Source organism: Arachis ipaensis, chromosome B05 (genome assembly GCF_000816755.2).
Source record: "Arachis ipaensis cultivar K30076 chromosome B05, Araip1.1, whole genome shotgun sequence".
Taxonomy (NCBI): Eukaryota; Viridiplantae; Streptophyta; class Magnoliopsida; order Fabales; family Fabaceae; genus Arachis; species Arachis ipaensis.
In genome coordinates this window covers 120,881,947-120,902,222 of record NC_029789.2, presented here as the reverse complement: position 1 = coordinate 120,902,222, position 20,276 = coordinate 120,881,947, and the positions used below count along the sequence as shown (strand labels likewise).

Sequence of the window (20,276 nt, the reverse complement as noted above, 5' to 3'; positions counted from 1 at the left end):
TCTAATGCAAGACAAAACTGGATAATTCTTTGCTCCTTCCGGTTGGATGTCGGTAAATAAGTGGCCTACCTAGAGAATGACAATTTCATATTAACAAATAATTCGGGATCTCAATAGTTAATAACTGGGAACAAATAATGAAACTCTAAGTGCATCTATCGATACCTGGATCCCAACAGAAAAAAAAAGTCGTCAAATCCATGCGGCCTGAGAGTAGGGATCCGTCAAAATATCTAAGACTGTAGTCGCCACAATGGCAACCAGCGTATATGTACCCAATTTGCACTCTTGTCACCAAACAACTGAGTGGATAGCAGCATTATAATGTACACACGTGCGTATATGCATATGGTATCCTTAGTCGTATCCGCCTGTAGTACCCTGAATCTCTCATGGAACCATGTGAAGTGGAATGTGAACTGTTTTACCTTATCCGGGGGCGGAAGCTTGCCAAATAACTCTTGAAACCACTCCCAAACAAGTTTTCCATCATCCATCAACTTCTCAAAATCTATGAGGCAGCCAGATACAACCTTTTCATCGACGGGCAACCCCAGCTGGTATGTCGCATCCTACAGCGTGATGGTGCACTCCCCGAATGGCATATGAAAGGTGTGCGTCTCTGGACGCCACCTCTCATTGAATGTGCTGACCAGGAGTTCATCTAACCAGAACCAAGACATGTTGAACCTAGACAGGTGGTACAAACCAGCCCTCTCCAAATAGGGTATGATTCTATCATGCAAAGGCATATTCTGTTGCCTCTGAATGTTGTAAATACACCTACTTGACTGCATCATGTGAGAAAAATAACCACACCAAATGAAATTTCAATACTTACAAGTTTAAATCATAAATATAATCGGACACAAAAACTACAGTTGTCCTGTCTATCCAATCTTAACTAAAATTTTAGATGTAGTTCACTTAATATTATTTTCAAGCTAATTTTATTAAAATAGAGAAACAAAACTGATGAACTTTTACATAAAATTTTGAAACATATCTAAATGTATTTTAGAACAAGTGAAAAATCTCTAACTTTTAAATCTATAAGTTCTACATTATAAAATTTAAAATAATAAAATACGAACCTTAGGTTCTATTTTTAAAATTTAAAATTTAAAGTTTAAAATTTTAAATCTTAGTTTTCAAATACGATATTTAAAAAATAACTCTATAAACCTTACATACTATATTTAAAATTTGAACCCTAAATCTCAAATACTGGAGGATAAATATTCTACCTAAACACTATATCCTTAATTTTAAATTTTAAATCTTAACTTTCAAATACTAAATTACAAATCTTAAATTTTGTATTCTAATCACTGCACCCTAATACTACATATTATGTTATATAAAATTTAATAACTAAAAGAAAACGAACTTACCTCTTCATTGATGTCACCGACAACGTGCGCAGCACTGTTGAGTCAGTACAGGCTGCGTTCGTCTGCCATGGTCCCGCCCCTTAGGAATTCCAAATGCCCAAATCATCTCTAAGCCTTATGCAACTTTCTCTCTCAATCCACAATTCTATCTCTCTCTCTCTCTCTCTCTAAAATGTTTAACTTCTCTCTCTAAAGTTTTTGGCACCTCATGCGAACTGAATAATCTGCGACTGGGTGCAGCGTTTTTATAGTCAAGCATAAATCGTTATAGGGGTATCGCTGTTTATGCACTTTGGAAATTCGTGAAGAAACCGTTAGAGGAGTACCGCAATTTTTTCTTTATTGTGTTGTAACGTAAACCGCTATATCCCTGCCGCAATTTACACGTGTTATCTAATCCGTTGAGTTCTTATTGCGGTTTCTATAGTAACATGAAAATTACATTTGCGTATGCAATCTTTAAAAGTTGTATTTGTTGATATTGATTTGCAAATAATTTATTTTAGTAAGTTGTCCTAAAACTTTTTACTTTTTAAAAAGTTCAAAATGTTAGTGAGGTTTTATTTGTAAAAAATAATTTTTTATTTTCTAAATCATAAAATGGGAATCACGTTGTTTAAAAAAAAATTCAAAACTTTGCAACACAATTATATTAGAGTTTAGTTTTAGCATGATTTTAAGAGATGGTACTTCTTGTGCACGTGTGACTACAATTGTGTACTTTCTTAAATAATACTGTTTTTTTATAAGACTAACTCTGATAAGTAAATTACAATTTGTTCCAATATGTATCCATTTAGCATAAAATATTATCAATTCTAACTTCTGATTCATATAACTTGTAATCAACTCCTCTCCAGATGGTATACATTTTATTGCTACAATAACAATCTCTTTAAAATTAAATTCTATTTCAACGATAAATTTACTGTCTGCAACAATACTGAAATTGCACCAATAATAAAACAAAATAAATCTAAATATTATTCTAATAATAATAATAATCATAATAATAATAATAATAATCATAATCATCATCATCATTGTCGTCGTCGTCACTACACCAGGAACGGAGCATAGCGGCGGAGAATTGGGGACATTTCACCTTGCCCCCGCAAAATAACTCTGCGGAAGAGTATTCCCTTCATCTGCCGCAATAACAGCGGCGATTGCATCTGGAAACGCCACAGATGAGGATCAAATGATAATTCAATTTCTATTTACCCCTTTTTTTATCTCATACACTATTTTTACCTTATCATAGTTAATCGATTTTTCCCAATTTTGCCAAATTACCCGCGAAGGGAGCTGGGTAGCGCGCGAAACACCGCCATCGCTGCAATACCGTGCCCAACTGCTGCCTATCCATCCTCTTTTATCTGGCGTCGAGGTTTTGCCTCTCATCCATAATTTCTGAAACCCAAAGTCCCTCATCCACGGTGTGCAAAATCCCCAACTTCTGCCCCAGGTTGTCGAGACGCGTAGCTGCCATCCGAGCTTTTCCCACCGGCGGCGAAGTTTCCCATCTCCTCGATTGAAACCGTGACACCCTCCTCCACAGTGCGCCAATCTCGGCCATCACCGCCTCTCCCCTGTCACTAGTGCGTTCTTCCACTATGATCTTTTTTTCTTGCTTTCATTCTTGGTTCAGAATTTTGAAAAGAATTTATCTATATTTGTCATTAATTTGGGTTAATCGCTGCTGTTTAGATCTTTGGATTTGAAGGTACCACTTTTTCTTATTTTAATGGCTGCTATGTATTGAAATTGATAGTATTCGTAGATAAACGAAAAAATGGTCATTATCATTATGAGAGGAATGAATTGGTCATGGATTGTGCATACTATTTTTGGAACTGGAATCATTAAACGAGAGGGACTTATGTGCGTGTATAGATCATAACGAAAAAATGCTAAGGTGTTCATTCTCATCCCATTATGCTCTTTGTAGGCTATTACCAACTATGTGCTGCTTCTGAGCTTGGAATTACTGATATTATTCGGTTTAATAGTTGCAAATCTAATAATGTGTGTTAGGGGAATTAATTGCAAATTTTGATGCTAATTGTGGCCATTTTCTGGTCATTGTGCTTATTTTGCTATTGTTCATTTTGTAAATTTTTCATCTTTTTGGTTCACATTTATATGAATTGGTGCTTGGTTATTCTGATTTACTGTTAGCATGAATTGTGCACTTATTTGATACGCCAATTATTCTCTCAAATAGCTATTCCAAATGATAACGTATTTGCCTAATCAATGTTTACTGTTTCTAAAACTGAAAAGTTTTGCTTTCTAAATTATAATATTTGGTATTTGTATCCTTTTGCGCAGAAAAAATACTTTTCAAAAAAGAATAAAGTACTTACACAATTTTCTATCAGACAACTATCTATGTATTCATGAGGATTCATATGAACAAATATAATAATTATTGCCTCAGAGGATTCCTATTTGCTAGGATTTATTCCTTAAGAAGAATCTTGTACAAAAGATTAATCTTGAGACTAGAAACAAACACATGGAACTATAGTTAAATGAAATCTAGAAAGAATCAAATAGAACAAGGAATTTCTGAAGTAAAAATGAAATGAATTCAAGCTCTCTAGAGTGATATAGCTAACTCTCTTTTGAGCCTTTAACTAATTTTGCTAAAATATATTATGAATTGGATTTTATCAAATCTTTTAACACAGGACTTGAAAATTGATATGGGTAGTAGGTAGTAAAGATAACATGTCAGTTGTGATTCAAAGTTTATTATCAACTGTTAATTTTGTCGTGTTCTGTGTCTGATGTTAAAAGCTTTAGCATCCAAGTTTTTATGCTTCTAAAAGGGTCATAAATATTGATAGTTACATATGGCAAGTATCACCTTCAAGATTTGATGAGTCTATCATCTCGATTCATAACTACTTTAATGTGTCCTGTTTAAATAAAGATCAAGTATGACACAAGTTTGAATAGAGCACGACTTTGTATCAAGGTGGCTACCATGCTTGTGGATTCTGCTAGATTGTCAAGCTTACTAACTTTGCTTTGAAATTTTGAGAGTTCTTCAACCTCACATCTAGTCTAGCAATGGATAATTTACTATTCAAACAATTGTGGGATCATATTCTTGTTGACTTGGTGTGTTCAAAGATTCACGCAATAAGGAATCCACAAAAAATGTGCTTTAAAAACTAAAAGCTATAAAGTATTACTGTTGAGTTATTTTCTGCTATGCACTTATTTGACAGTTATCAGATTAAATAAATAGTAGATGCATATACTAGCTATTTCTAATTTAAACTTATGTGCTGCCTATTTTCTTATGCTATGCTTTAGCTGATGTCATAAGATGTTCTTTTCATGCCTAATTGGGATTCAATTAAATTTTGGGTATATTATCATTCTCTCACTAGTTAATGTCAGCAACCGACCACAAGTTGGTGAGCATGTTACTAATTTTGTAAAATATCATTCTTGTTTTATTAGACATTATGCCAGCTTCAACTTCCGTTGTGGGAAATGTTATTTTAATCAATCCGAATTTGACATTATTCATAGTCTATTAGTATAAGACATCTTGCTTGTAAATTTCTGTGTAGCACGCATATTTAAATCTAGTATATTATAATATGTGTACATGTCGCTAAGTTTTTCATCCTCTTTCTCTCTTGTCATAGTAAAATTTAATAGTCATTTCAGCTATACTAAGTATTTATCTTCAATAAGATAGTTTTATATCTGTCATTAAATAATTTATTACATTGACTTCTATACATAAAATTAAGTTCTAAAGACAATTATCTTTACTTACTTATACATAACTTTTTATGAAATCTATTGAGTGACTAATAGCGTAAATATACATATTATCATTAGATGTCAATAAAGTTTAAAATGGAAGAATATTTAAATTAAGTCCAATAATTAATGTCAAACTGAAATATAATATAAAATGAAGGCCAAAGGGTACAGAAATCACTCTCTGTGTCAACTAAGTGAATCAAAGACTTTTGAAGGAATCCATAACAATGGATTTCACATGGAATTGGAAAAGAGAAAGTTCTAATCAACACTGTTTGTATTAATGTTTGGGATTAGGTTGAGTGCATGACATGGTCCACGAGGCACTCAACTTCCTGAGACTGCAGAGTAATGATGAAGACTCGATGGATGATCATGTCGGAGACGGTGTGGAGGGGTTGCCGAAAGTTTTCTGACGAACCTAGCCGCGAGGCTCGTGCCTTACATGAATTGCTTGAGGATGGCGAGTAGGAACTATATCCAGGATGCTCAAGATTCTCGAAGTTGTCTTTCTTGGTGAGGCTATACCATATAAAGTGCATGTGCGGAGTGAGCGACATGGCTTTCGGGTTAATTCTAGAGCTATTGGGGGACGCCTTTGAGCATGCAAAGATTTCGAAGACCTTGCACGATGCCAAGAAGATCATAAGGAAGCTCGGTATTGAGTACAAGAAGATAAATGTATGTCCAAATGACTGCATGCTATACCAGGGTTATGACGAAGACCTGTCTAGATGCAAACAGTGTGGAGCATCCAGGTGGAAGCTACAGACAAAAAAGAATTCTTTAGTAAGGATTAACGCCGTTGTCAAGAAGAATGGAAAACCTCAAGCGGCGAAGATTCTTCGTTATTTTCCTCTAATTCCACAGTTGCAGCGATTATTCATATCCAACAAGACATCCGTGGACATGTTGTGGCACAAGAGAGGAACTAACCCTGACGGTTCCTTGAGGCATCCCAGGGATGGCGAGGCTTGGAAATTATTTGACAGGAGATATACTGACTTTTCTGGCGATCCGCGTAGTGTTCGCTTAGCCTTGGCCAGTGATGGCTTCAATCCTTTTGGAAACATGAGTTCAAAGTACTCAATATGGCCAGTGATTCTTATTCTGTACAACTTACCCCCTTGGATTTGCATGAAACAAACCAACTTTATTCTCTCTATGATTATTCCCAGTCCTAAAATTCCCGTCAATGACATAGATGTCTACCTACAGCCCCTGATCGATGAGTTGAAGCAGTTGTGGGCCGGTGTTGATACATACGACGCTAGTGAGAAGAAAACATTCAAGATGCATGCTGCGTTGATGTGGACTATCAGTGTTTTTTTCTAGCTTGGGCAATTTATCTAGCTGGAATACGTATGGCGGGAGAGCTTTCCCCACGTGCGATTTGGACGCTGAGACTAGGCGACTCACCTTCAGTTAGAAATGGTGTTGGATGGGTCATCATCGCTTCTTGAATCATGATCGCAGATATAGACAGGACCGGAGTAGATTTGATGGCAAGGTAGAAAATATATCCCCACCTGTCAAATTGACTGGCAGGGATATCTTGAGACAGTTGGAGGGTGTGCCCGTCTCATAGGGCAAAGTGCAAGCAGTGGACGGTAAAAGAAGGCGCAGACAACAAACCGTGGTGCAAGACGAGTCTCCCTGGAAAAAGAGGAGTATATTCTTTGATCTCCCATACTGGGAGAATAATAAATTACGTCACAACCTTGACGTGATGCACATAAAGAAGAATGTGTGCGACAACATTGTTTCAACCATGTTGAACGAGAGTGGTAAATCCAAAGACCACCTAAAAACTCGAAAAGATCTCCAGTTGATGGGAATCAGGCATGATATGTGGCCTCTTGAAGATGGAAAGTATCCCTCTGCAGTCTTTACCATGTCGAATCCACAGAAGGATGTCTTTCTTAGGACCATCAAGAATGTAGTCTTTCCAGACGGGTACTCTAGCAACATCTCTCGCTGTGTTGATTTAAAACAGCGCAAGTTATCGGGCTTGAAGAGTCACGACTGCCACATTCTAATGGAACATCTATTACCAATTGCGTCAAAACATGTATTGCCCACCCCAGTGTCCGCCATCTTAGCTGAGCTATCAGCCTTTTTCCGACTAACATGTAGTAAATCCATAGATCCTCAGCAACTTCCTCTCCTTCAGGATCATGTGGTCCATACTCTATGTCACATGGGGATGATATTTCCACCTTCCTTCTTCACAGTCATGGTCCATCTAACGGTGCATTTAGTCGAGGAGGTACGCCTCGGTGGCCCAGTGCATTACCAGTGGATGTACCCAATTGAGAGGTAAAAATCTAAATAAGCCATTTCGACCTATTTTATTAAGATAGCTGTCATCTAGTAATTTACCTGTTATGTTCTCGAACGTACCTATGTCATCTCAAGCAGTACGTGCATAATAGGGCACAACCAGAAGGATCGATTACAGAGGCCTACTTATCCGAGAAGATTCTCACATTTTGTTTAAGTTACCTGGATAATGTCGACAATAAGATCAACCGACCGACGCGCGTTGACGATAGGCCGAGAGATGCTCCGCCAAGCGAGATTGCCAGCATGTTCCCAGAAGTTGGAAAGGGGTCGGGGCTGCTTCATATTTTACTCTAACAGCAACAGAAAACCTTTAAGCACATCGTCATGTATTAGTCAATTGTATTGATGTGGAGAAATTCTTGGAGTAAGTATAGATCATGAGGTCTAAAATTATACATTGAGCCAATATGGTATTGATAGTATTGAGCTTGAACAAACTTTCTGTATGTATAGTGAGTTCAGAGCCTTCACGAAAAGAAAACTGCGAAATAAAATAAGGTCCCAGTCTCACATAGATAGTGTTGTACACAGAGAATTTCCCAACTGGTTTAGGCACGAGGTAATCCTTTATATCTTAGGATCCTACTACCCTTTCATGCTATGTTGCCTCTAATGGTTCAATGCCAGGTCCCATTTGGAAGCACCAGTCATTCGAACGAGTTGCAGGGGCTTGCCTGTGGTCCCCTTACTCGGGCTAGACGCTTTCAGGCTTACAACGTCAATTGATTTAAATTTAGAACCATGTCAAGGGAGAATGAATGAAAACATAGAATAGGGGTTTATTTCACTTCAGATACTAGAAGTTATGCAAGCAAACGAGATGTCAACGTTGCTGTTGGCAGTGTCTCGTATTACGGGAGATTAGTAGACATCATCGAGCTAAATTACAGTGGTCAATTCACTGTAGTCTTGTTCAAATGTCTTTGGGTAGACACCACGTCGGACAGAGGCATATGACAAGATGTTTTGGGCCACACCTGTGTCAATTTTGCCTCTCCGAATCACATCGATGATCGAGAAGACGATGAGCCATACATCTTAGCCTCTGAGGCGCGTCTTGTGTTCTATGTGGAGGATGAGGATGACAACGGATGGAGTGTAGTAGTCCATGTGAAGCCAAGAGATTTTTTTGACATGAGTGAAGATTATGAACATTGTGAAATCGACTTTCATCCCCAATCTTGTATGACTAGCTTGCCTGAATTTGATGTTGAAGCCCTACGGTTGACAAGAGATTTTTTTGACATGAGTGAATAATCCACTAATGACGGCGTTGAAGATTGTGATGAGGCCGCCAAATCCTAATATACATTTCTCCATCATGCATGTAGATCATATTCATAAGAGATTCTGCGTATACATTACTATCATGATTCACCTATGATAGATAATGGATTGTATTTTAGTTTTATCCTTAGACAATAGATTAAATTGGTCAATATATTTTAGTTTTTTAAAACCTTTTCCATAGATAAAAAGCTCTTTTATCAGGAAAATTGGAGAGCCGAGACTTCTTTTTGGTTTGCAAAAGCAGCTAGTTCGTAGAGAAGATGATAGATGCATCTTCGTTGGACCACGCAACATCCTTTGCAAGGCAATTGTGGTTTAAAGAGTCCCATATACAATCATGACTGGATGCCTTCTCTGGAAACAAACACCTCACTGTGGCCAATGGTCATGCGTCTGCTTCAATCATGAAGGTTTGGTTACTGCTGCCTATAGAAATTTTGTCAGTCTTATCGTATTTTTGGATGAAACCCGACAAAGATTTCATGTGGTTATGTTAAACATTTAGGAATTGCTTCAATGGGACCGAAGGTACAAGGCTAAGTTTGGATTCAAGTTTATAACAAGTACGGAGACATGATTCTCACAAAAAATACTCGATGAGGTAAAGGTAAATATTCATGTGTTTTCTCCTGTATTTATCTATGTCTGACATATATAAAAGTTCTTTATTAGCAATAAGGAGCATATAGTAGATACTTTTTATTAAATACTTTTAATGAAAAGAAAAATAACATATAAAATTTGATTTGTTTTAAAGTTGGGAGCAATTTGTTATGCATAAGACATGGAATGAAGTGCGGATGGGCTTATATATGTTGGATGTGTTCGTTCCTAGCAGTGTTTTAAGCTTGGTTTATCTCACATGTCACTGGAAGTGTATGTAGGGCATATCTCTAGTATACAACAACTAGATAGGCTTTTTGTCAATAGGCATGGTTGCCTCCGAAAGCTGTCTATAATCTTAGAAGAAATTATTTAAAGAGATTTAAATATATAATGGATTAAATACATGTGTGATCTATTATAGCGTGCACTGGGCTCTACCTAGTGACAAAATGATTTGTAGTTATTTTATTCCTCTGAAGTTTAGTAAACTAGAAATGAAATATTGCAAGCACATTAAAGAAAATGTCTACAGGAATCCTATTAGTTGAATAGCATAATAGATTGCCCTGTTTTTTAAAATTGGGTGAATATTGTAGCAAACTAACAAAAATGTTCCAATTAACCACAGGTTCTATTAAAACTCATTAAGTACATTCAACTCATCTTGTATTTTGGTTCTTTTTTTCTTGTTCAAAATAATAATTTGATAATAGTGTTGGTTTCATTTGTTTCTGTATCTTCTATTTTAGTGGTCTGACCTTAGCACATAATGTTGAATTGCACTAAAATCCGCTTGATCAATGTGATGCTCTATCAAACCTTTAATTTTGTGTATAACAAGTCAATCCAACACCAGTCATTTGCATGAGCATGCTTATAATTCAAGTGCCAAATTATTTAACAAAATAAGTATATATAACAAAATAGTAACTAACATTAACCAAGAAAATAAGTATATATTTATAGTCAACCCCTTGTCAGCAAAATTAAATTTTAATTCTTTAAACCTTAATTGGTGATCAAGAAGAAGAAAAAAATTTCTATATAAAGTGTGAGGTAAGGTCCTAAAACATGTAAAGTAACTTACATGGCCTATGCTTTTTTATTACTATTATTGCTCAATTGCTAGTCTTATTTTTTTTTTGTGTTCTTTTGTACAAGTTTTGATTTTGGTAACGGTGAAGGTTACAAAATAGTTTATATCTCTTTACTGCTAGTATTAATGTTGCTATTTTGTGCAGAAACGCTATGAAAATACTCTTGTCATTGAACTAGATATTGCAGCACGGGAGAAATTCAAACTCATAGAACATGGACTTAAACGACTATGGGAACGTAAGAAAGACACGACATCTATGATGCTAATTTATCTAGATTATGTTCACACACTAATTCTTCATATTTTGGGTATGTTTGGCTATGATGCAACTCTCAGGGTTATCTCGATCCAAGATTCAAGAGGCATCCGAAGAACTGGGGGAGGTGATTCCAGATTCAATGGAGGAAGAGGACGTTGTCTCCTCCGATGGTTCTCATGAGACCGATTCTGCTAGACAAAATGCTTCTGTACTGTCCTATGCATAGTTATCAGAACCGACCCGGCAATCGACTCGGTCAGGTTACTAGGTCACTAAGTCACTGATTCAACCGATGGGTCACAGGTTCAATCGGTTGACCCGATCATAATTAATTAATTATATAAAATTTAATTTTTTATATCAAATTAACTTATTTTCTAATTCATTAATTAATTAGTATCTATTACATTATTCAAATATATGTTAAAAAATATTAGTATTAATAGATGTTATATAATTTTTATTAGAATAAAAAGATAAAAAATATCTTAAATTTACATGACTAAAAGAATTAATACACAAGTGATTAATTAGGATATGTCTAATAATTAGTCATATATTTATTAAAACACACCATATAACACAAAGAGAAAATTTGCTCCCGTGGTTGCAAGGGTTCTTTTGCAACTTGAATAACTCAAGTTTGAACCCCAGCAGCAGCGCTTAGTGTATATTCTCAATTTTTGAAATTGAGTGATACTGACATCAGCAGTTGACCCGCAATCGAGTTTGACCGGGTTTTTCGAGTTTTACCAGTTCGTTTACTTATCCGGTTCAAATGTTAACCGGAAACAGATTCGGTTCACCGATTTTCTGGTCGAACCGGCCAGTTTGGTCCGAGTTTGATAACTATGGTCCTATGACCTCAATAAAACGCCAGAAGAGAATGAATATCCTTATAGTGGAATGTCTCCTGGAAAGAAGAATGCATGGCACCTAGCTACGTGGGCAACACGATACTTAAATCCTTGAGGACAGTGCTTTAAATATTTGAAGAATCTCGATTCAGGTGGTATAGGATAGCCGAGACTTGTTTGTTGATTTTATCGTGACCTTATAACTATTCAGATTGTTATCAGAGATTGTTCTTATTGGATAGTTTAGCGTATAAGAGAACTTAGGGAATTTGATATTTTGTCAAGATTGGTACATTTGTTATTTTTTTGAGATGAAAGACTTTTTAATTGGGTTTATCAAACAGAATTGTTGAAGATGAAAAAATAACATAGTTTGTAGTAGCCATGGCAAGAAATCAACAAGAATTACATAAGCTCTCGGTCTATTAAAATTAATAGTTTATAGTTTTGACTTATTGAAGATGAAGATAGAGACCAATTTTATGAGATTTATGTTATTAATAAAATATATGAAAATTAATCTAACAGATATCAAAATTAAATTAAAAAATATTTAAAAATTAATTATTTCAAAAAAAAAGAGAGAAAAATAATTGTATATTAAATTTTTGTCACAACTAGAAAATTGATTAATACAGACAGATTTACAGACATATTTAGTCTTTATTACAGACGGATTTTTGGTTACCAACAAAATTACCGACGGATTTTGTCCCTTTATAAAAGCCTCGTCGGAAATTATTTACCGACGGATTTTTTTCCGTCGAAAAATTACAGACAGATTTTTACAAGTTACCGACGGATTTTTCCTCTGTAAATTTTCTATCCATTTCCCAAAGACGACGAACTTTCCAATAGATTTTCCGTCTGTAATTACAGACGGATTTTCAGATGGATTTTTCGTCTGTAATTACAGACAGATTTTCTGACGAATTTTCCGTCTGTAATTACAGACAGATTTTCTGACAGATTTTATTTCTGTAATTTGAACTTTGGAAAATCATCCCACGTTTTGATTACAGACAGAAAATCCGTTTGTAAATCCATCTGTAAGGTAAAATAGAATTTTTTTTATTTTTCTAATTGCAAAATAAACTTGTTTTCATACAAAATAAATATATATTTAAAACAAACTTTTATCTAATTTGTATTCGAATATTTATAATATTTCAAAAAATAAAATTCATCGTATTATCAAAACATAAACGAAGTGTATTAATACATCAACTATAATCCTCAGTGTATTGTTCAACCGTACTAAATTTATCAGCTATAATTCATAACATTGTATTATATGAGAAAAATTACATTATGCAAATCTCTACAAGCCAATCAACTAGTATCCCGCGCATGCTTTGAGTAATGTCGTGTTGCTTTATATCTCTTAATGCAATTGAAAAAGGGCTACACTTCTTGCCTGATATCAGCAGTAAAAGGTGCTGGGGATTTGAAACACGAGCAGAATCAACATTCCTTAATGAGCCACCCTGACGCTCCATTCAATCTGCACAAAAGCAATTTCAGGTGCTCATGCTTCTTGCCACCAGTTGTGGGGTGCTTCCAGCAGCTTAAAGGGACCATATGAATGAACTAATTTGCCATGAAATGAAACTAGTAAATTAGTTCTCAATTCAAAAGTTGAAAATAAAAATTTGGCCTTCTATATATTTTAATTCATGGACTTCCAACAAAAATTTTTAGAAGTTGCAAAATCAATTTCTAGGACTAGGACTAGGAACAATTCTAATATACAAGGCAAGGAGTAATGATTTCCATAGATCCCAACTAAGAACAATTAAGCTATTTTCAATCAGCCAATAAGCTATACAATGCACTAGTAGAAATGGGGCAACTCACTTCAGAGGAATTTAACAATTAGTTCTAATTGCCCATCTTTGATGCTGGATCCCCCTACAGACCTATCTACCAATATAGAGAGCTCTTTACTTTTATCTTTCAGGTAAATCCCAAGGTTGATCTGAAACAAAAAACTAGATTTCAATAATCATTCATGTGTATTGGAATTAGCATAATTGCAATATACTTGATTCAACAGAACAACATACAGGGTAATAATTTCCAGCAACAAGTTGATTTACTTGCAATTTCCAGTCTTTTCTATAGTCTCAAATCTGTAAAGTGCACTGTTTTAGCAACAAATCAGGAATACCATAATATAATACATTTGCCTAGGCATTCATATTGAGAACTCTAAATCAGTTGATCAACCTATTAGGCCTACCCTTTCGATGAAATCGCGTCCATTGGAATCAGTGTAAAAGGTTTTGCTACTTGATACACTTGTTGTAATCTCTGTTGCAATTTCTGATCACCTTAACAGGAAGTGAAGTGCCAAACTGATCCAGATACCCTATTACTTGGCCTTTGATGTAATCACCCTGTATATTTCAAAATTAAAAAGCAAAATAAAAGGAAAAGAGAAGATATTAGTGCTGAAGGAACATGGCTATCATACAACTAAATGTATAACATCCCATGCCAAGTCAGCAAGCTTCTAACTAACTTAAGGCTACGTTTGGATCTTCTTTAAGTGTCACATCTTGTGTTAACCAATACGAGATGTGAGCAATAAATCTGGTAATTCCTAATTCCTAACAATAGAAAAAGTGAAGTAAGCAAGGTTTCTAATGTCCATTCCTAATTCCTAACAATAGAAATTGCAAGAAATGCAATGACCAATGAAAATGAATAATGTAAAGAAGAAGATCAAGAATACCATGTGATGTGACAACAAAAATTAAAGAAAGTAAAAGCATTAATAAGAGAGCTATATATATAGGTACCATTAAATCAATTGATTTCTGGTTCATGCGATACTCCTCAAGCTTTTGAAGCTCTTGAGAGAAGTTCTACAAATACGGGAAGAAGGCACCTGAGGCTAAGATTGGAACACAGAGTCAGGTAGCAGCAGCAAAGCAAAAGCAGATAAGGTATTCAATCAATCAGTTCATAATTTCTTATAAATATAAATCAAGCTAGAGCATTAACAGCTTCTCATATCAGATTATATTGTTCTAGTATGATTTTCAAATGAAAAAAATATGCAATCCATGAATTACCTTTTTCAATGATTTGGAGTGCTTACAGCTAAAGAACCACACTCAGCAATGCTTTTGTTCTGCATAAACAAAAAAAAAAGAATAAAACTTAGCTGCATAAATGAACCAATTAACCTTCTTAGATTTAACTTCATAATAAACCAATTAATAAACAAAAAAAAAGAAAATCCAATTAACGACTATATGCACATTCCATCATTTTTCCCCTATAGGAACACTAGTTAGTTGTAGAATAATAGAATTTAGAGTTAAATATAATTAACGACTATATGCACATTCCATCCGTACCATCCTTTCAATGCACTCAATACGAAAACCAAATAGTGCATTTATGTCAGCAGCTTCATGGTTACCACGTATCAGGTGAACATTCTCAGGATACTCAATTTGCAGAATCACAAGGGCAGTACGTGATCGATTATAAAGATAAAAACAAAAATAATAATTAAAATACAACTACATATACACATTAATATAATTGAAGTAGCTAACCTTAAGTGCAAGTAGCAAGGTAATGGTTTCCAAGCTGTGCTGTCCTCTATCAACATAATCTCCCAAAAACAGATAGTCAATATACCTGAAACATTATGAGTACCAAACTAAAAAATAATGAATCATATGCTTCCTTAATATACACTACCATAGAAATTCTGTTATAAATCAGTGCAATTCAGTGCAAACAGCTCATTCGAAAAGTAACAAATCAAGAAATTCAGTGCAAAACTGAAATGTACCTTTGCGGCAAGGATGAATATATCATTTGTTTCTGGGGAAAAAGGGAAGACCAATGGTAAATAAACAGGAACATAAAGAAAATAATATATTCTGAAGAAATTTAGATTGTTAAAAATCATTGATTTCCAAAGGGAAAGAATCTTACCATTAGCATGTTTATTGAATTTAAGAAGTGCCTCCCTATGAGCGGGATCAGACCTCTCGCCAGTGCAGAGTAAAAAATGCGAAGATTCCCAGTCAGCCTTTGCACCTGATGTGCTACAGGCATTGACAACATCATCAAAACAGATTATTCCAAAGCACAATCCAGAAAGAATAATTTGTAAGAACCGGAGCATGGGTTGATTTTTTCATAATCTCCAGCCGAAGATAGAAATAGTGGCATTGTGTAGCTTTCTCATTGTACTGTTGTTTTAGAACTCAAGTTAACATACATTATTTACATAAATTTTCACAGGACTTTCACAACACTCAAGTTAACATACATTATTTACAAAAAACTTATGCTTATCAAATCATTTGATTCTCTTAATTTGGAATTTCAAACAAACAAACAAAAAGAAAAGCTTTTTTCTTTCTTCTCCTTTACCAAATCAAGTTGCAGATCATGACTCATAAGTTAAATTATTTCTTTTTCCCTTAAATCTTTTCTCAATATCCAAGATCAAACATATAAGAATCTAAGCATATTAACTAAAAGAAAAAAAAGCAAACCTGGAATGTGATCTTCTGCTGCTCATTCACTGGAACGAGACAAAAAAACAAAAAAGAAGGAATCTTTATCAATTAGAGATCATGGAAGTAAAACAAGAATGCGAGATGAGACTGATTTATTTATTTATTTTGAAGGTTGTGAAGAACACACCATTTTCCATCATGGATTGCAACTGCTTGATTGATTTAGGTTCCCCAATGGGTTAGAGAAGGTGAGGATTGCTAATGCTTCTCCACCATGAAAAGATTCAAACTTTGTTTTGTTAAAGAAAGGGTGGTGGTGTTGTTTTTGGCCTATGTAGCAAAGAACAATTTATTGGTTTACTTTTGAAAAAGTAGAGAGATTGTTAATACCTTAGATAGGCATACATTCACAATTTGTGGTGCTGCAGCCTCTGCTGACATGCCACGACAACAATCCAAGGCCACTTCTGGAGTTAGAGAGTCCCAGACACCATCACTGCTGATAACAAGCCTTCCTCCGACACTAGAAAGCTGCATGAAAAGAAACAGAGAGGCTCAAACGCTGGAATTTCTCTTCACATAAAATAAGAATAAACATAATTTATCAAAAGATTGTGAATATTTAATAACCCTCACAATGAGTATGTTAAGTGAGAGATAGGATCATGTGACTAGATTTCAATTAGCTCGCCTCATTACATTCATTGGTATGATTGACGTAGTTTTCTTTTTTATATCTAATTATCTAATTACGTAGTTTAACGCCCAAGCATCATGCAAAGAAATAGTATTGGCAGAGGCATCAGTTTGTCTGAGTTAAAAGCGATTAAAACAAAATGTACCTCTGCTCCTCCACCTGTATTTAGCCGGCCAACCTCAACCCCGCTGCAGGTTATGCGGACCCTCCTCGAAAAGAGAAAAGAAAGGTGAGACTAGTCTGTGTAAGAGTGATTACAAACAGTTTCTCAACCAAAAAGTTTCCCAGTAACATCTTACTCTTCAGCAACTATGTATTAAACTATTAATATATATTATATATCAAATAGACAAATACGTGTAAAAACAGCTGAACCAACATGAGTGAACAATATTAGACCATTCTCAGTCATTATGGCTTAAGTAACAGGCAGTGCAACTTGCAATCCACCAACAGGGTTTAGATAAATATTACCATTTTATTCTTTAATTTGCTAACTTCTGGAATTGGGCATGTGCAAACTCATTTGGCAATACTCAGAATATTCCAGAAGTACTTCAATTTGCCGCACAACTAAATAATTAGTAAAGGCTGGAACAAATACTACAAGAGAAATAATTAGTCATACCTTTCTGTTGAAAATCTTTGTCAGTTTTCACAAATCCTGCAACCAAAGCCCTGGCAATGCTGCTATCCACTCATCTCTGTTAAGATCTGAAGGAATTGTACTTAAAATGTTGTTTAGAAGATTCTCCTTGGCATAAATAGCAGCAGCAGTTCCATTGTGACCATCAAATAGCTGCAAACAACTTCTTTATCAGAAAGTGCATATGAAACAACGAAAAAAAATTATTGAATCACAAGCATTTAGTGCAAACATTTGATGTGCATGTTAGCTCAAACCAACAAATAAGCAAACCATCGAACACTTGGTGTGCACAGCGAAATTCATAGAGGGAAAGGAAGAAGAAAAAGAAAAACATACGAGTGTTTCTCTGAATTCTTGTTGTGCGATCTTGCGCTCCAGAGCCCTAATCTGTGCAGCTTCGGCCTTGAGCTTCTTGTGCTCCTCATTGGCAACTCTAAGGGATTCTCTGCAAGCTTCGTCCTTGAGCTCCTTCTCGATCTGAAGCAGCTCCATTTCGTGGATGTACAGATTGCGAACCTCCTTCACCTGCTTCGCGTAGCCCCTTCGGAGCATCGCCAGCTTCGCCTCAGCCTCCTTCGGGTCCTACGGAGGCTGCCAGCTTCTAAAGAAGGTATTGGAATCCAGAAACTTGTGGTTCTAGTGGTGGTTGTTGTGGTGCGAGGTAGTGGCGAACGACCGAACAATGGCAGCAGAGGCGGCGGCGGAGGAGGAGAAGGAACGAAGAGAGCGTGACGGAGAAGATCTATTGGAATAAGAGGAATTAATTGCATGAAATTGAAAATCTAACCTCCAAACTTTGGCTAAATTAGCGGATTGCAAGTTAGGGTTTGAAAGGAGAGACGCAAGCAACACAGGGAGAAGATCCAGGAAGGAGTGTGATGGAGCTTCGGTGCGACGGCGGTGCAAGGCTGAGAGGCGCCGCTAACGGAGCATTTGGAGGAGATGAGTGTGGAGAAGTAAAAGGATCGTGACTGAATAGAGGAACTATGGGTGACAACCCTAATTACAATATATTTTCTGACGAAAAATTTTAAATTACAGACAGATTTTTCGTCTGTAATAATTTAATAAAACGTAATTTTTTGTTCATTTAATTACAGACGGATTTCCGTCTGTAACTATTTTCTATAAAAAAAAGTTAATTTTTCCGACAGAATTATCGACGGATTTTCTTTTCCGTCTGTAATTTATGCTAATTCATTTTTTTGTTTTTCGACAAAAAATCCCTCTAAAATTCCGTCTATATTTCCGTGGGATAAAATCCGTCAGAAATATCCGTCTGTAATAACTAATTTTCTAGTAGTGATGTGCCCAAATCTTTCTCCCTCAATCCTTATACATCGTCGACCACCTTAGCCCTAACTCATAGCCATGCACCATTGAAGTAACCCCTCGTCCAGAGAGGCTCTCACCACCCCCGCCAGCACATGTCCTTACTATCGCCGACGAGGAGCCCTCACTCGCGTCGCCGTCCTGGTCTCTAGAAGGTGCCTGTTGCGTCGCCGTCTAAACCCGCATGGTCGTCAACCGGTTTGGGCCTGCTGCTGGCGGCCCTCTCTTCTCCGGTAAGTTCCAATATATCTTTAAACTCTAGATGTTAAAATGCAATTATGCAAGCATACTATTATGCCCTTTCAAACTTTATTATCTCCTAATTCATAAGTAATGTAGGCTTCCAAATAGCCCAAAAAATGGAAAAGATCTGTTTTAGTTGGCTTTCTCATCAGTCCTCTTACGAATTATTAATACTATCCATCATATAATTTGAATAAATTATTATAATGGTATCATTATTATATTAACTTTTACAAACATGGCTCCTACTTTTTCAAAGTCCTCGGACCAATATATATAGATGGTGACTTCTATGGTGACTAAGGTGACTAAATTAGATCAACCAATGCAATATTGGCATGTGGCATGTTTAGCACAAATGGAAGGCAGGCTTTGACATGGTTGACCATGATAAATTGGCTAATTAAAAAAAAGTGAAAAAAGGTAAAATTTTTTGAATATTAATTAAGAGTAATAAACAACTAACTAAATCATCCCTGAAAAATGTAATAAATTGGAAAATACAAAAAATAGAAAGATTGGTTCAGAAGGTTCCACAACATCCAAAAATCATCAAAGGTAGGCTGAAAGCCTTCCATATTTCTCCACCGCGAAAGTCATGGTTTCCTCAACTTGTTTCTCGTCTCTAATAAGCCAATGGAACTTGCAATCTGGCAAATGAGTTCATTTTGAACATCCGCTGCATCTACAAATGCACCATTTTCCACAAATACCCTAACTGCTTTTTTTTTGTCATGGCTTTCATGAAGACATGCCCAAATGAAAATCTGGACCTAATGAGAACACGCCCCTTCTTCCTCAGCAATCCGCCAAAGACGTTGATGAGCTGCTGCTGTTCTTTTAGACACTTCTAACTGCCACTTCTTCCAGTGGCTCCAAGTCCCAAGATACAATGCTTCGAGTTTCAGTAAAAGAGCTTACACATTCATTTTCTGCTGGTACAGTGCTCCACCATGGTGATGCTTCTTATCCAGGGGAACATCAAGACTTTTATTTAAAAAAGAAACAAAAATTATTTTTCAGATGCAAAATTACATAAATACCTTCCCAGCAAACTTACTGAAGTTACTGTGTTTATCTTTAATTGCATATTTCTCAGCGACGTCATTTTGCTCATTCCTAGAGAGTCCTTTGGGCCAGATGTTATGATGTTATTGGTGGGTCAAAGCATGGCCACCGTTAGTCACCGATATCCAGGCACCGGAGAACTCATATA

The 20,276-nt window shown here is 35.8% G+C and overlaps 2 protein-coding genes and 3 long non-coding RNA genes across 8 annotated transcripts; 2 read left to right on the top strand and 3 right to left on the bottom strand.

Annotated features, from left to right (window-relative positions):
• Positions 2,368-11,154, top strand: LOC107643948. 4 transcript variants are annotated; one of them, XR_002363468.1, is made up of 5 exons: positions 2,407-2,995; positions 9,027-9,235; positions 9,331-9,426; positions 10,673-10,766; positions 10,867-11,154. XR_002363468.1 is itself a non-coding variant. In XM_016347708.2 (3 exons), the coding sequence occupies exons 2-3, from the start codon at positions 6,919-6,921 to the stop codon at positions 7,827-7,829; spliced, it is 795 nt and encodes a 264-aa protein (XP_016203194.2). In that variant the 5' UTR covers positions 2,368-2,995; positions 5,487-6,918; the 3' UTR covers positions 7,830-8,868. The 4 variants fall into 4 exon arrangements, 1 of the variants encoding a protein (XP_016203194.2); XR_002363467.1 differs by having other exon boundaries at positions 2,409-2,995; positions 9,331-9,432; XM_016347708.2 differs by lacking the exons at positions 9,027-9,235; positions 9,331-9,426; positions 10,673-10,766; positions 10,867-11,154 and adding exons at positions 5,487-7,508; positions 7,625-8,868 and having other exon boundaries at positions 2,368-2,995.
• LOC110262983 lies at positions 12,889-14,046 on the bottom strand. Its single transcript, XR_002347995.1, has 4 exons — positions 13,889-14,046; positions 13,713-13,778; positions 13,504-13,624; positions 12,889-13,150 (listed from the first exon to the last, which is right to left on the bottom strand). It is a non-coding gene; the product is annotated as an uncharacterized LOC110262983 (long non-coding RNA).
• LOC110272293 lies at positions 14,452-15,112 on the bottom strand. The gene is made up of 3 exons (XR_002363465.1): positions 15,015-15,112; positions 14,727-14,785; positions 14,452-14,545 (listed from the first exon to the last, which is right to left on the bottom strand). It is a non-coding gene; the product is annotated as an uncharacterized LOC110272293 (long non-coding RNA).
• On the top strand, positions 14,461-14,794 carry LOC110272294. Its single transcript, XR_002363466.1, has 2 exons — positions 14,461-14,563; positions 14,614-14,794. It is a non-coding gene; the product is annotated as an uncharacterized LOC110272294 (long non-coding RNA).
• LOC110272292 (probable protein phosphatase 2C 69) lies at positions 15,221-18,355 on the bottom strand. Its single transcript, XM_021124358.1, has 3 exons — positions 17,822-18,355; positions 17,465-17,635; positions 15,221-15,303 (listed from the first exon to the last, which is right to left on the bottom strand). The coding sequence occupies exons 1-2, from the start codon at positions 18,035-18,037 to the stop codon at positions 17,492-17,494; spliced, it is 360 nt and encodes a 119-aa protein (XP_020980017.1). The 5' UTR covers positions 18,038-18,355; the 3' UTR covers positions 15,221-15,303; positions 17,465-17,491.